The 15,936-nt window shown below is 37.9% G+C and overlaps 2 protein-coding genes across 2 annotated transcripts; one reads left to right on the top strand and one right to left on the bottom strand.

The window, feature by feature from the left end:
- Nucleotides 1–246: 246 nt before the first annotated feature.
- On the top strand, nucleotides 247–11,741 carry LOC145774729 (epsin-2-like). The gene is made up of 7 exons (XM_082586027.1): nucleotides 247–662; nucleotides 1,131–1,271; nucleotides 3,337–3,447; nucleotides 5,368–5,454; nucleotides 5,878–6,019; nucleotides 7,311–7,483; nucleotides 7,993–11,741. Exons 1-7 carry the CDS (start codon nucleotides 309–311, stop codon nucleotides 8,602–8,604), a joined length of 1,620 nt encoding a protein of 539 aa, XP_082442153.1. The 5' UTR covers nucleotides 247–308; the 3' UTR covers nucleotides 8,605–11,741.
- An 851-nt stretch (nucleotides 11,742–12,592) lies between these two features.
- On the bottom strand, nucleotides 12,593–15,676 carry LOC145774329 (MORN repeat-containing protein 5-like). The gene is made up of 4 exons (XM_082585552.1): nucleotides 15,498–15,676; nucleotides 15,119–15,262; nucleotides 14,814–14,923; nucleotides 12,593–13,891 (listed from the first exon to the last, which is right to left on the bottom strand). The coding sequence occupies exons 1-4, from the start codon at nucleotides 15,632–15,634 to the stop codon at nucleotides 13,806–13,808; spliced, it is 477 nt and encodes a 158-aa protein (XP_082441678.1). The 5' UTR covers nucleotides 15,635–15,676; the 3' UTR covers nucleotides 12,593–13,805.
- Nucleotides 15,677–15,936: the final 260 nt, after the last annotated feature.

Genomic DNA, 15,936 nt, shown 5'->3' with positions numbered 1-15,936 from the left:
TAATAAGTGGGAAACTTAGGCAGTTGAGGAAAAAAGTACAAGCTTTTGTTTGTGTGAAATGAGGAAAACATAGCTGCAGACTGCAGAGGCTATAGTTCCCTTATATTGGTAACCATAGCCATGCAATATTTTTTATATAGAGGTAGCTGGCCCTTACTAGAAAGTACGGTAAGGGAGTATACCGGATTACCGGTACTATACATTCACCATCTAATATGTTTCAATATTTTTTCAGGTGGCCAAACTTAACTGTGCCTAAGCTGTGAAGATTGTTATAAGTTAGCAAGCATTTTATATGTACATATAAAATGGCTCTTTCTGTCAGACGAAATGTTTTGAATGTCGTCAAAAATTATTCTGATGCCGAAATCAAAGTGCGTGAAGCTACATCCAATGATCCATGGGGACCTTCAAGCTCTCTAATGTCTGAAATATCAAATATGACTTACAATGTGGCAGCTTTTTCTGAAATCATGACAATGATTTGGAAGCGCATCAATGACCATGGGAAAAACTGGAGACATGTATACAAAGCATTGGTGTTGCTCGATTATTTAATAAAAACTGGATCAGAAAGAGTCACTCAGCAATGCAAAGAAAATATTTTTGCTATTCAAACTCTCAAAGACTTTCAGTTCATTGATAGAGATGTAAAAGACCAGGTAAATAATGAATTTGATTGAATATGTATTTAATTATGTAAACTAAGTTACAGTAGCCTAAGTATTTTTTTTTGTTTTTTTCTCTACTTTTAATTTTGCTGTTTACACCAAGTTACTTTATTTTTTATATGTACATCATTTTTTTTTACGTATTGAATGTGGTGGCTTGCTTCATTGTACAACCCTTTATGATTTTCACTGTCTTCTTTCCATTCACTAGACATCGTTTATTACAAATTTCTTTACAGTATAGTTATCTCAATGTATCTAAAGAGAAAAGAAACTTGATTGATTTTTGATGATTAAACAGCATATACATATTCATAAGTCTCAACAACTTAAAATAGGCTTGATGTTTGCTAAATGAATGCCATGCAATACGTATTCATATCTTAGATGTATATACTGTATATGTTTTTTTGAATGTTTTAAATGTGTGCCCCCCTAAATAGCCTGTTGTTTGTTTAGGGTTCCAATGTTCGTGAAAAGTCAAAGCAACTCGTCAGTTTATTAAAAGACGATGAACGCTTAAAAAGTGAACGAGCAAGAGCACTTAAAGCGAAAGAAAGATTCTCTCAAGTTACAACTGGAATAGGAAGCGATTCAAGGGTATCTGTGTAGAACTGTAGATCAAAGTGTGTCTGTGTAGAGCATAGAAATTGTATTTTTAAGTTCTTTTGTATTTTCGCTCTCAACTTAGGTCATATTTGAATATGCTTTTCTGCCGTAGTTACACATCCACATTCCACAACTCCATACAATGTTTCACAGTGTAGATTCTAACGATCTGTTTAAGCCTGATGCTGCAAATTAGTTGTGGTAATATTGAATTACACGAGCTTTCGGAACACAGTTTCCTAGTCATGTACTATGACGAATGGTGTTGAATTCAGTGAGTGCTTCTTTCATGTGGCTCTTTGGTTTAGCTTGAGGCTGCCGGCTGTTGAGTTTCTGTGCTGTTAGGCGCTATTGCTGTGAAATTTTGTTGAATCAGTTGTTAGTAGATTTGGTGACGTAGTTCTTCCCTTTCGGCACGGTTGTTGATTTTTGGATTTTGCCTGCTGATGAATATGGCCTCTTTGAAACGTAATTGTACCCCGTTCCACCCTGAAGAGATCGGTTCCCTTCTCGAGATTATCCTTCAGAACAATGTCTTCAAATTCAAGGAGAAGTTCTATAGCCAAGTTGATGGTCTACCAATGGGAAACGCCATATCTGGAGTCCTCGCCATCCTCTTCATGGACACCCTTGAAAAGCAGAAATTGCGGAACCAGACAAACCTCACTTTCTACAGATGATACGTTAACGACACATTCTTGCTGACAGTCAACAATAAGGAAGCCTTAGCCATCCAAAATGCTCTCAACCAAGCGCACCCAGCCATCAACTTTGAAATAGAATTACCAACAGCAGACAACACCATCTCACTACTACACTTCACCATAAAAATCGACAAAGACGGCACAGTCCACCACGAGTTCTATCAGAAAAAAGCAAAGGCAAAACTACTCCCACACTTCGCTTCGGCCCTACCCACAAGCAGTAAGAAGACCATAACTCTTAAACGAAATACAGAGAAGGATAGATGTTCTTCGCCCAATAAAGCAGCACCACACCTGACTGAATTCGAAAAGACAATCAGGGAAAACGGATACCCAAAGGACTTTCTTAAGCAACCACCCAGACGACGACTACAGCGACAAAGCAGACAACCCTCACCTCAGACACCATACAACCCAATACATTTCGAATTTCCTTATATGAGCGACGACGCGGATCGTAAAATAAAGAAAGTCTTCAAAGACCTGGACTTGCCAGTCCGCCTCTTTCGACGCTCACGAACCCTCCGAAACGCACTTAAAAAACCGCAAAAATCCGAACCTTGCCGGCTGCAAAACTGCCAACTACGGAACGACGACATGTGTACCACCAAGAACTGTGTCTTCAAGATCACATGCAAAAAATGCAGGGAAAGCTATATAGGCAGCACGATCCGCCCACTCCACTCCCGCATCAAAGAACACCTTAGCTCAGATAAAAGTTCGATCTTTGATCATCAACAACAGTGCCACGCCGACTTTGAATTGAAAATTATTGCCAGAGAAAATGACGCGGTACAATTACGTTTCAAAGAGGCCATATTCATCAGCAGGCAAAATCCAAAAATCAACAACCGTGCCGAAAGGGAAGAACTACGTCACCAAATCTACTAACAACTGATTCAACAAAATTTCACAGCAATAGCGCCTAACAGCACAGAAACTCAACAGCCGGCAGCCTCAAGCTAAACCAAAGAGCCACATGAAAGAAGCACTCACTGAATTCAACACCATTCGTCATAGCACATGACTAGGAAACTGTGTTCCGACAGCTCGTGTAATTCGATATTACCACAATGAACTCGCAGCATCAGGCATAAACAGATCGTTAGTATCTACACTGTAAAGTAAGCAACGATCATGCTGCTAAAAGCGAAACTCAATCAATTCCATACAATATATTTCATTTGAGAAAGCCTGGATTCAAAATTGTCCCGCAAAATGGAGAACAATTACTTTCGGTTCTTGCTCAAACTAATTCTGTTCAGTATGTGAATCAAGTTTCTTTTCACATTGTTATGACTAGTTAGCAAAGCCATTCTTGCCACTTTCATTATGATGAAATTTGTATGTAGATAACTTACGGGCATGGAAGCCGATCTCCACGTCAAAGAACTCCGGAGCCTCATCGGTCGATCACGAGACATGCGCCCCCCAGTGGGAATGTATCTGCTGACTTGGAACAGGTTATAATTAATGTCAGAAAAAATTTGTGAAGTTGTAAACTTTAAACATTCTGGCAAATCCTCTTCTTTACTCACTCATACCTTTGTTTTTTTTTGCTAGCAGATGCAAGATTTCGTTAACAGAGTTGAAGAAAAAATATAATAGAGTGGTATACGTTCCTTGGTCCTTGTACTGCTAAACCATTTTATACCAGCTTGCCTCTTCATGTTTGCGTTTATCTTTTATTCATCATTTGTTTCTATTTAAAATGTTAAAATGTGGAATACCATGTTCGAACTACTGAAAAGAATAGAAATCGACGAACATTGTGAGCTCATGCTTAGGTTGACGAAATGAAATAGAACTTTGTTTTAGAAGTAACTTTAGAAAAAAAATCATTTTTTATTTGTTAGGCTACTTTGACCATCCCAAAAAGTTTTATTTTTAATTTGCCCACTCTGTAAGATGCCCAAAAAAGCCGAATAGACACAGAACGCGTTTGGTTAAATTTGTGGAAGATTTTTTTTATTGTTGCAATTGTGAAATGTTAAATTTCAAAGATTTGCGGAAAAACAATGGTTACAACTTACGTTTATTAAAACCTACACTTCTGTTATTATTGTTCAGTGTGATGTGAGCCAATATATATAAATCTGATTAAAAAAATAAATACGATCATTTACTTTTGACGTGTCAAGTTTCAAACAGTTTTGTGCAAGCAAATTCCTACTGCCAATAGCAGTCTCTAAATTAATATTTAATTTCAAGGTATTTTCTACAAATTTACATGCTCCCGAAACATGTGGGGTCATAGATTCAGAATTATTTATAGAGTTGTGCCATCAACTATTTGCGGACCCCTGATGTACATTATGGGAGTTTTTGTTTGCCCAACCTATAACTAGTTTGTGTCTGGCTGATAAGTTGAGTCTCTTCACTGCGTCGCCTTTATGCGAATAGATGATTCACTTACAGCTGCGTTGACGTGCTAAACCCAACGAGCAAATCAACCTGTTACATTGATTCAACGCCTACATACATTGAACAACTGCGAAAAACGAGCTTTGTAAGCTAGGTTGCTTGACTTCTAATATGTTGCTAAGTTGTCGAATCCCCATCTCGAGGTTAATTCTTTCTAATTTATCCATCTCTGATGTGTGGTAAGAACAAGTGATAAAAAATTTATTTTTAGGAATTAAAAAATAGTTTTGTAAATATGATAGATATCAACAGCTAAAGAAAAAAAATCGTTAATCTGCTCCATGGCTGCTCACATCATTTAATTGGTCCAACCCACGCCGCCTTTATTTTCTAGTGTACCCACAAGCGATTTAGCCTCATACATATGATGTGTTTTCAAAGTGATTATCAACAGCATTCTTTAGAGCTAGGTTTCAACTTGTTCACCGTGCAATGGTGTCGGTCAGAGTGTTGTAGCATTAAATTAAACTTTCTACAAACGAAATTATGATTGTTAGATCTACACGGTTGCTGCCAGAAAAATAACAATCTCGTACAAAAATCAATTTATTCGTAAAAACAATCGGTACATTTTTAAGCTTATGGTCGTTGCTCGTTATTTTCAGTACAACTTGCCCGATAATTGTCTTGCACCAATTGAACGACCAACCATTAATCCGAGTCACTTTGTAGGAAGGACATGTGTGGTTTTTCATGACATGATTTGTGAATTTTTTTAAAATTGAGTGTTTAAGCATGAGAGAATCACTATGACGATTTCATACAACACGCCAATAGCACATTACATAACAGCAAGGAATCTTGTGTATATATCTTTTGCTCTACACTCTAAAAATTCTGATCTTGACTACAGCACGTTTGGAAAGGGCGTTATTACATAAGTTACTGGTATTTTGGTGCCAGTTTGGACTCGATTTTAAACATACCATGGTTTTCATGTTTCTTTTGTCTTTCCAAAGGCGCGTCCTCACACCGCCGGCGAGGAAGAGCTTCAACTTCAACTTGCCCTGTCCATGAGCAAGGAAGAAGCTGCAGCTGAGAAAAAGGTTTGTAAGATTTACACGACACAGCTTGGTATGACCATGACCAATACATGATAGATTGTATCATATAATTTACGAATTTTATTTTTCAATTTTTTCTCTTAGCGATCGTTTTAGGAGTTCATAGATTTACGATAAAATAGTAAATACCCAAGTCTTCATTGTAGCTAGAGTGTCAAGTTAGGATATCTAAAATGATGAGTTTCAAGCTTCACATGGTTTGAAATCAACGAATATGTTGTATATATATAAAACTACACTGTCTCCATCTTCGGTGCTAGAATGTCTAAAAAAAATTTGACAAAAAAATTTGCGGTACTGTTATTATTTGTTGAATTATTGGGAGGGGCTGTTTTTATTACCGAATGGTAGCCGGTTTTAACACAACAAAAACACAAAACTTGTAACCGACATTTCTTTTTTTAGAAAATGGATAGTGACACTGTCCGCCTCGAAATGGCTCTTTCAAAGAGTGCCGAAGAAGCCAGTTTGTCACATGACGCAAGCCATAAGCAAGGTTTAGTGGATTTAACTGCAGCAGCCAAGTCACTGCAAGCACCATCGGCTGGTATGTTGCCAGTGTAAGCTTTTTGTGTATTTCTTGATGTCTGCATTATTGGCTCAGTTTGGTAAGCATTCTGTTCTGTCAGCAAGGAAATGGCAAGAGCAAGCAACAGCAGTTCGAATCTCCTGTACGATTCAACAGGACATTTCTCCATGTACCCAGTGGGATGGGACGTTTCATCGGTAGCGACACTTCAACTGAACCCTGTCAATCTTGGTGTCCGTCATCGGTTGAAAGCTTCTATGGCACTGATATACTTCAGTACATAACTGCAAGGATTATGTGCCCATAGTAAAGAAACTGTATCAGCACGAGGATCAAGATTGTACAATCATCCCAACATGACTTCATGTTCATTTTATTTGTCACGTATGTGGCTCGTATTAGACCAGAAGCGCGGAGTCTCATACAGATTATATTTCAAGAGATTGTGATTGCAATCTATATCGCTTCATATCTTATGTCATAAATTACATAATATATATACATTTTTTTTAAATGTACATCACAGTGTCCTTCTAGCTGCACTTTGAAATCGTCTTTTCATTTTGTAACCATGGCAATCTAGGTGCAACCATCCAGTATTGGCTTGAATTAATGTCAAATTATTCGACGAAAAAGCTTCCACTGTGTGAGGATAGTATGGATAGCTTCACATTGTAACTCTTATATACCTTGATTCTGCTTTCATTTTTGTGCTTGTGTATTCATCAGTGGCAATCTACGACCTACGTACTTATAATTAACTAAAGAAAAATATGCTTCTTTCTGCAATGCTTGTTTCAGAAGTCTATGCAGTTAAAAATAAAGTTGAAAGTTAGAGATGCTATGAATTTCGGCCAAAAGTAATTTTTCTTTTATTAAAGTACCGTAGCGACCTTTTGACTGGCACCAGTTGTTGATATCCATCATCATCATCCGTTCAGTCGGTTCCGACTCTCGGTCGCTCTATAAACCTTCTCCTTCCACAGCTCTCGATTCCTCCTCACAACCTCCTTCAGCTCTTCCATGCACATCTCGCTGTCATTCGTCACAGTATCTAGCCGTCTTGTTTTGGGACGACCCTTTCCTCTTTCCCCACTCACCAAACCAAGTCCAAACATGATGTTTTTTCTACTGTTGATATTGGCAACTTATTGATACGACTCAGTCATCCACCAAGCCTGGGTTAGGTTTCAGTGCTGGAAATATTTTATTAGACCGCCAGGGTATATCTTGATGCACATCACGTTGCACATGCAAGTCGAAATGGCAAAATAGCTTTTCAAACAATACTTTTATTCCTCTCTTGCAGCCGGATCAAGTCATTCTGCAACGGACGACCCATTTTCCGCTCTTGGCAAAACACAAGCAACGGATGATCCATGGGCTCTTTCCTCCACTCCTGCTCCTCAACTAGATCCTTGGAGTACAAATCCAACTCCTTCAAAAGTAGATCCCTGGGCTAGCCCCCCTGCAATAACAAAGGTTTGTTGGTGATAAATTAATATATACAATTATGGGCGACTCAGTTTGGAATATAACTGCCGAAATGTGAAAGCTTATTTATAGCTTTACAGAAGATCTCACACGGTTGTGAATTTCGTGTGCAACAATTTCTTTTGCGCTGCTTAAATAATGTTCGCCTAGTTCAGTTCCCCATAACCCTGAGAAAGGCTGTAGGGATTTTCTCTACAGCAGCGTACTGTTCATTGTTCATAGTCATGAGAGAAATCAAAGGATATGCAGCCGAAGGGGCGCCACTCCGCAATCGGCGGCATGCCTTTAAGTGCCTTGCCAAAGACAAAGCCACATGCTCGTGAGCGATGTCGAACCGGCGGCCCATCGAACGTCGAACCAAGGCTCTCACCACTCGGCTATGCAGCCAACCTGTTCTCTCATCCAATATACTTGCTATTTCGTTTGTGTATACATTCTAATGTCCTTTACGGATTGATTTTTTGTACATGTGATGTGCTAAAGTCTTTTCATCACAGGCACCTCAAAATCAACCTGTGTCGTTCGACCCCTTCGGGCCCACGCAAACCGCGCAGGCGACCTCTTCCAACTTGGATGTGTTCGATATTTTGTCTACTCCTAGCAGCAAGTCAGTGGAGCCTTTTGATCTGACGCCAATGAGCAACAGTTTGCCTATTGAACAACCCAAGTCAGCTACCACAACGAAAAATACTGCCGAGGGCTTTCTCGGAAACGCTTCTAGTCTTGTCAACTTGAATAACCTCGTAACCCCACGGGCATCCTCGCAGCAACAAACTGCAAACCCGTTTTTAGCTTCTCAATATCCCCAATCTACACTTAATCAAATGAGAGGGGAATCGTCTATGCTCCCCCTTTCATCAGGCACCACTATGATGGCCCAACCCCAAATGGGTCCTTCTCCAATGATGCCCATGGGTTATCCAGCTCCCGTCATGAACCCTTACGGTTATCAGTCGGCCGCGCAGCCCTCAACTGGGTTCGGAATGCCCATGAACAACCCAATCATGCCGGGGATGCAGCCCCAAAGTGCGAACATGATGGCCAACTATACTCAACCCAACATGGCGGCGGGTGCCTCTATGCAAGCGAACAGAAATCCTTTTCTTTAAGCGATTAGTCGTGATTTAGGATGAAAACAGTAAAAGGTTTTCCTTTTTGGTGTTGACTTAGCAATTCTCGCGACAATCCAGTTATGTGTCATCTCCATAAATAGTTTCCTCTAAATGTTGATTTCGTGAGATGAATGGAACGCAAGTACGGTGTACGGAACATAAAGGCAGGTATTGTTTCAGAAAACTGTTGTTTCCTTGCTAAAAAACTGAAAGCATTTTTACCGTCATTTTCCTTTGAATTACTTGGTACTATAATTCAATGCCAGCACCAGTGAGTCTGTGAAAAGCAGAAACTATTTCTCATGCATTTAAGTTTTTATATTTATTATTTTCCCACATTTTTAAACCCATAACTATGAAATTGTGAAGTGCTATTTTTGCTGTCTGTGTACATTTCAGTAACGAAATGTCAGCCTAACTGCCAAGAAGAGTTTTACATAGAAACAATTCCAACCAGAAAATGGAATAAAGTGTCAACAGCTTGACTATGTCAACGGACAACCAATACATTGCACATCGAAAAAAGAAAATTATTTACTGAAATTTTTCAATACATACTTGCCAATCTAGTCAAAGAATAATGAGCGCAAAAGGGAGATACAAAACCCATATTCAGGAAACGTTTAGAAAACTAAACTGCTTACATCTTCAATGCTTTTGAATGATACCAAAACGATTTATTTTAACTTTAAGGTGGTGCCCTCTTTTATTTAGAAAGTGTGTTGATAATCATAATTGCTTTCCAATGACTAAACTTACATTCACATGCCACCGTTTAAAAACTAGTTTCACATTTGCTTTCAAATGTTCTTACAACACAGTCAATTTGAGTGACGGAAATACCACCGTAAGAGTTGAGCGAAAGCTTACTGGATAGCAAGACGATAAATTTTGTGATAGCTTTTGTCTCGATCAAGGCTTACGTAATTTCAGCCCGAACTTAAAGTGAACTTCATTGTCGTACTTTTCTGTATAAATACCACGCGTTTGATGGACTCTTGCATGCCTGCTTTATTTTTCAGTATTATTGCGTTAGATAATGACATGATTATCATTGCTCGAACTTGTGAACAAAGGCTGTTGATGTTGTAATGATTTAAACGTTAAGTGAACGTTAATTGATGCAAAATAAGCACAGTATGTTACCTTTGTAGTGGAAGCTTGATTTGTGTAAACCAACACTAAATGATCTTTTGCACCGTTTTATGCCAAACAGTTATTGTACAGTTCTAGATCCATATTTTAGGTTGAAAAATCGTATCGAATGAATTTGCGCTGATTGCAACGCAGCTTCGAAACTTATATCGACTATTTTTAAATTTTAAATCAATGTAAAAGTTGTGTTTGCAGCTCCAGTTTGAATTATACACGTTTTGAGTGGTAGTCTTTACACCTCTAGAGTCTATGCTATACGCCACACTCAGACACTCAGAATAGCTGCGCGACCAGCAACGTTTTTGGCCGTTTGTTGAAATCTTTTGTACCACTCATTTGCATCGTGTAAAGGTTGCTGGATTTGTCGGCAACGTTTATATACTTTCAGAACCTTAAAATGAGTCTTTGTTTTTAACCATATTTCTTACTTTTTTAACAAAGAAGGAAAGGTGAAAAATTGTGAATATGCCAACAAACAAAAAAAAAAGTGAAATATTTGAAGAAAAAGTACATTTAAAGTAGAAATTTCTGTTCTTTGATGAATAGGAATTTATTTGAAATTATATGAAACACTCTCTTTGGTCAGTGAGCCATTTTTAGGGGATGAGTGACTAGCATTTTGCTGCAAATGATTTTGCCCCATATCGTTGGGGTAAAACCAAATGGAGTTATGTCCAAAATCATCAAACTGAGATAACCGCAAAAAAAATGGTTTAAATGTTTTTGATATCTCAAATGGATCAAACCAACCAGTGCCACAATACTCACAACCATGTAAGTGCCACAATACTTGCAACCTTGTTTTGCAAACCTGGAGTGCTGGAAAGAACGACGCTCAAAAACCGAGACACTGCAATAAAACTAAAAGTGGACATAACCCAGTTTGGTTTTACCTCAACGATATGGGTTAGTCACTTTGTAAAATATCATTAAAACTTCACTTCATTTCCATGAAAAATGCAATGAAGCTCTCAGTCTTTCTGAATGAGTCAAGAAATACTTGAGCTAAAAGTATAACTGGTCGCAATTGACATGCTTTTTAAAATATGCCTATTTTTTATTCACTACTATCTATTGATTTGTTTCTACTATTGTAGTCACTTCATAATAAAAGTGTATGTACCTCATTCTTATGTGATAACTTTGCAGAATAAAAAGCATACCACTAGAAACAATTAGTTGCCAACCGCAGAGATAACACTTATCGTCTCAACTAATATCTAGACTACTTTTATACATTACTGTATGTGTAATTTGTATCCCAGACAGCAAAATCCGTTATTTTTACAGACGTTGAATCAATGTGAAAAAGCGGATTTTTCTGTTTGGAATACGACATGTTAACTGTTTGAAATAGATAATGTTGTTGGAAATTATTTCCCGAGTTTCAAAGACGTACTACACACAAGGCATTGCGCATGTGCGTGTCCTCAACTTTTCTATCATAAATTCAACTCAACTGTCATCTATCTTTGTCTGCTTTTTGTGTTTGACCTAATATGTTGTCTAGCTCACAGACAGCAAAATTCGTCATTTTTACATGGATTCAACGTTTGCACATGTAGTAGAAAAAACTGATTTGCTGACTGGGTTATTACTGGTGATGCTAGAAGTCTTTGATTGTTTCATAGTTTTAAAGTGAATGAGATCAAATGTAATTATCACCAGTTTCTCAATAGTGGCAAATCCTTATTAAAATTCAACCTGAAAACCTCATAAATGCGAATGTGGTTTGGTTGTTTGTAAATAGGTGTCTTGTTAGTGCATTTTATCTACACATTGTGTGTGTAACTGTGCATAAGGCATTTCTACGTTGCTTTTCATTGTACAAAGTTTTTTGCCGTGACCATTAATTGCAACATGTCAGTTCTTCAAGGAACAAACATGAAATTTGTAATCAAAAATACCTTCAACTTGTCATAAAAAAGTGACGACAATTAACGTTCATTAAATGTTGTTAGTGGTTGAATTGAGAAAAAATAAACGTTTGTTGTTGAACCTGTTTTTGAAGTTTTAGTTGTGGTTTTGTCAAAAGCATTCAAGAAGACCTGTGGTAGCGTGATTGAAGCAGAGTTTAGACCAGTGCTTTATGAACTTCGGCACACCAAAAAATTTCGGAATCCACCGCGGCACATTGATTTCCTACTACATGTTATTTTAATACCAGTAAAAAGTTTACTTTTACTGCAATGTGGGAGGTGTGGCTGCTTTTGTGTACAAATAGTCTTGATTCGGGGCTTGAAATCAGTTGTCTGATGATTAAGCGATTTACTCATTTAATTGTCGGTCTGTTGTTGAATAAAAGCAAATATATTCTGCAACATTCAAATCTCCAGACTTTCACGGCACGCCAGTGTGCAGTGGCACACATTTTAGGAAACTCTGGTTTAGCCGATTTACACATTGATACTAGTCAGCTAACTCTTTAAGCAGATAATTTACCTTTTTCAGTATCAAGAAAAGTTCCCATCGATTCGTGGTTCTGGGATATTTAAACGCTCGTAAACTGTTATGGATTAATTACTTGCAACTGTTGTATGTTGTTGCATTGAGTCTTTTTGCAAGTTTAATGCTGACAGTTTTGCATAGCCTACTTGTAGAGGCTTTGAACCACTGACGCAGGTCCAGCTACCGAGGTTGACAAAGCGAAGTTTCCGATTGTTATTGTCTGAATTACTCCATTCACAAGATGTCGCTGAAAAAAACCTGTCCTTCAAATGCGCTGCTCAAGCGCACAACTTGATTCCCTACCTTGATATTACCGTTTCTTTGTTTACAAAATTTTAACGGACTGCGCTATCATGATTTGAACATGAAAATTTACAACGTACATTGTATAGAAACATGTGTCACAGTGGGTTATTCGCAAACTTACAAGTGCCAAACACAATGTTCACCATCTCACAGCAAGTGAAACACTGGGTATACAATATACATGGGTCCGGCATTCTGTCCAAACAGGACAAAGACTTCATTACAATGGAACTGAATGTTGCTCTCACTCAGCATTGAAGAAAGGGGTCAAGTGAATGTACTCGGCTGTGCTGGCAGTGTCTGCTTTTTAAAGCGCTGAAAGAAGGCATATGTGCGATGAATAGAATCTTTTCTCTCTCTCTCCAATTTTCTTTCAAGAAGCCAGGTCTTCATCCCGAAACACCAAGGTCGACCAGTTGATACAATGCAACATAATAACGAGTAGAACGCAGTTTGATCATCGATTGTAATTAATTAATTGTTCAACAAATAGAATATGGATTCTTTGTATTGTAAGAAGCGTGATGTGTTATGCAAGTGAATGCTGGGCGATAACAAGATATTAGGCGAATGCAAACGACAAAAGTGAGGATGGTTCGTATGATGTGTGGCAAGACGCTTCTCGACAAAAATAGAAATGATGTTTTTAGAGAGTGGACTGCTGTTCAGGATATTGTAGAGTACCGGTTAACTACTTGCGTGAACATCGTCTGAGATGGGTTGAACATTTTGATCGAATGGATGAGAACAACTTGAGAAAACGACTTTGGAATAAGTTACCACAAGAAAAAAGAAGACCAAAGAAAACATGGGAAGACACTGTGAAGGATGATCGGACAAAAACAAATTTGAAAATTAAAGATGCCAAGGATAGAGAGAAATGGAGGAGTCACTGCAGACAAATGGTCGACTCATGTTTCGGAATGAAGACCAGGCTTCTTTAAAACAAAATGGAGTTCGACATTGTTCGGTTAAATCGTTTTACTCACTAATGCGGAAAAGAATTCCTCATAGAAAGGTGAGACTGCATGCTCGGGTGTAGATAAGTTAATCGTGTTTATAGTTAAATTTCCCCCAGTTTTTTCTTAAGTTTGATGAATTGCAAGTTGTTTGAGTTGACTTCAGAGTTTCAACACTGCTACTGCAAAACTAAAAAAATGCGTTTTACTCAAAACAAAGAAATTTCTTTTGGTGTTCCATTTATAAAATACGAAGCGACGATGTGAAAAATAAGGGGGGGGGCAGGCGAACAGCTGAGTCAGTGCATGTGGCAGACACTTGTCGACGTCTCAGGCTTTTAGTTGAGGTATGTATCCAACATTCTCATCCCAACCTTTTCGACAAGTTTTCATAATCCACATATGTTCATCATCATCTGTGAAACATAAAAAGGAAATTTTAACCTATCTATTGCTTACATAGCCTATTTGGCATGTCAGCCTTCTTTTTAACATGTTGTATTGCTGAGAATTAAACTTTTTTTTTTCCCAAGTGTTAAGTTAAGGCCTTCTCACCTAAATGTTTTTGATTACATGAACTCAGGTTTTATAGCAATAACACAGATTGAGGCTGAGCAGGCCTAGTAGTTTGTAGCTTAATAGAATAGACATCTGAATATTAGCCAAAATGGGCTTTTTAAAAAAGTGAGTTGGTGTTTATCTTTTCACAAATTCTTAAATCTTGAAGCAATTAAGGGGGACAATTTTTTTTGTAATCCTGAATTTGACATTTCTGTATGCTACATTTTGATTTTGAATCTTAAAATTGTCAGTGATGTACGCGCATACAAAAAATATTGACGCCGTCAGCGTAAACGCAAACGTTCGAATAAACATACGCCGTATGCGTCAACGCAACTTGTAAAAAAAGTTGGCGGCGTCAACGTCAGCGCATACACTAGCGTAAACTAATTTTGTTTGCAAGGTGCCAAACATTCACACGATACAAACCACTCGAAACAAACAAGTTTTATTTTGAATTTCCACGAAGAAACACAAGCATCTGAAAGTGTTCATCTGACATTTTGCTGTGTTTTGGTTCCAACATGTCTTTGCCCATTGAAAACATTCTTTCAACTGCAGCGCTGGAAGGTATTGGCGTGTTGTAGAGAAAAAAAGACATTAAAAAGTATGCGTTGACGCTATGCGCTAAAAAACCGCGAAAACTTTACGGCGTAGCCTCAAGCGCAAGCTATCCAAAAAAATGTGGCCGCAAGTGTTAGCGCAAACAAAAAGTCTACGCCGCAAGTATGCGGCGTAGAATTTGCGGCGTATACGTATATCTCTGAAAATTTTTACCTGCATTCCTTAAAAACTTCATATTGAAATCAGTTACAATTCTGGTCTTTGGATTATAAAATCCATCTCCGCAGTCATAATGTCCCGCTGGAATTTTTCGTGGAGGTATGCTGCAAAAATTTATAAAATGTTTCAATATTTTCCATGGTTGCTTCAAGAATTTAGTTCTGGCTCCAAATATATTTCTAGCAGAATTAATAGACTATTACAATAAAACAATAAACAATTCAACACGTTGCTGAATTGAAATAGAAAACAAAAAACACAAGATGTGATAGAATGAATAAGCTCTGTAAAATACTTACCGATTAGTCAGCTGTGATCTTCCAGCTGGCTTTAAGCCATGGCAAATTTCCGTGTAAAATCTACGATCATAACCATCACAGTATTCCCAATCCCCATCCGAGTACACAAGCCCATCAGCAAAAGTGTACGTTCCTTCTATTGCCCTTGAAACATTTTGCAGCATATTTTCAATTATTTTGATAGCTTAGCATAATTTTCTTTGCCTTACATTCTTAAAATGATATTGTTCACGTTAAAATGCCGAAGAATGCCGAAGAATGCCGAAGAAAATGCGAAGCAAAAGCACCAGAAAATAGATATGTAACCTATAGGAGTCTGCAGTCAAACATATTAGATTTTGAACACAGTAAAGTAAAATGTGCTGCTATAGCATACTACCTTCCTTCACACCACTGAGCTTCATATTTGCTTCCATTTGGAAATAACAATGTTCCTTTTCCATGAAACATACCATCCTTCAGCTCACCTTCATATCGCGTTTCCGTAGGAAAAATATATGTTCCTTTACCCTCCATTCTAAAGTATAGGAAAGGATTACTTTAAATTTTTAGTCAAAATTACTACTTCACACTTGTATTTTTTGCTTTAGTTTTTTTCCGGGTACCGGTATTTCATTCTTGCATAAATGTAGGCTATATTTGATGTAGGTGAATGAGTTGTGACAACATGCCCCACTCTGGGGGGGGGGTGTTGCTTGGGCAACCCATCTCAAGGACTGCTCGCCATTCAGTGGTGCTCAAAGTGGTTGGAATAATTATATATACAGTAATTATGTAACAACACTTTAACAATCAAAAAACTTCATTCTGCTAATTTC

The sequence above is a fragment of the Aplidium turbinatum genome, chromosome 7 (assembly GCF_918807975.1).
Source record: "Aplidium turbinatum chromosome 7, kaAplTurb1.1, whole genome shotgun sequence".
NCBI lineage: Eukaryota > Metazoa > Chordata > Ascidiacea > Aplousobranchia > Polyclinidae > Aplidium > Aplidium turbinatum.
The sequence above is the reverse complement of the archived record's forward strand: the minus strand, read 5'-3'. Positions and strand labels throughout refer to the sequence as shown.

Excerpts from the sequence above, each read along its gene's own strand:
- LOC145774329 (XM_082585552.1), bottom strand. The coding sequence starts at position 15,634 with ATGGAGGGTAAAGGAACATATATTTTTCCTACGGAAACGCGATATGAA. Across the intron at positions 15,263-15,497 it reads GCTCAGTGGTGTGAAGGAAG|GGCAATAGAAGGAACGTACA; the intron begins GTAGTATGCTAT and ends AAATGTTTCAAG. Across the intron at positions 13,892-14,813 it reads GAAGTTTTTAAGGAATGCAG|ATGATGATGAACATATGTGG; the intron begins GTAAAAATTTTC and ends TATGTTTCACAG.
- LOC145774729 (XM_082586027.1), top strand. The coding sequence starts at position 309 with ATGGCTCTTTCTGTCAGACGAAATGTTTTGAATGTCGTCAAAAATTAT. Across the intron at positions 663-1,130 it reads ATAGAGATGTAAAAGACCAG|GGTTCCAATGTTCGTGAAAA; the intron begins GTAAATAATGAA and ends TTGTTTGTTTAG. Across the intron at positions 1,272-3,336 it reads GAATAGGAAGCGATTCAAGG|ATAACTTACGGGCATGGAAG; the intron begins GTATCTGTGTAG and ends ATTTGTATGTAG.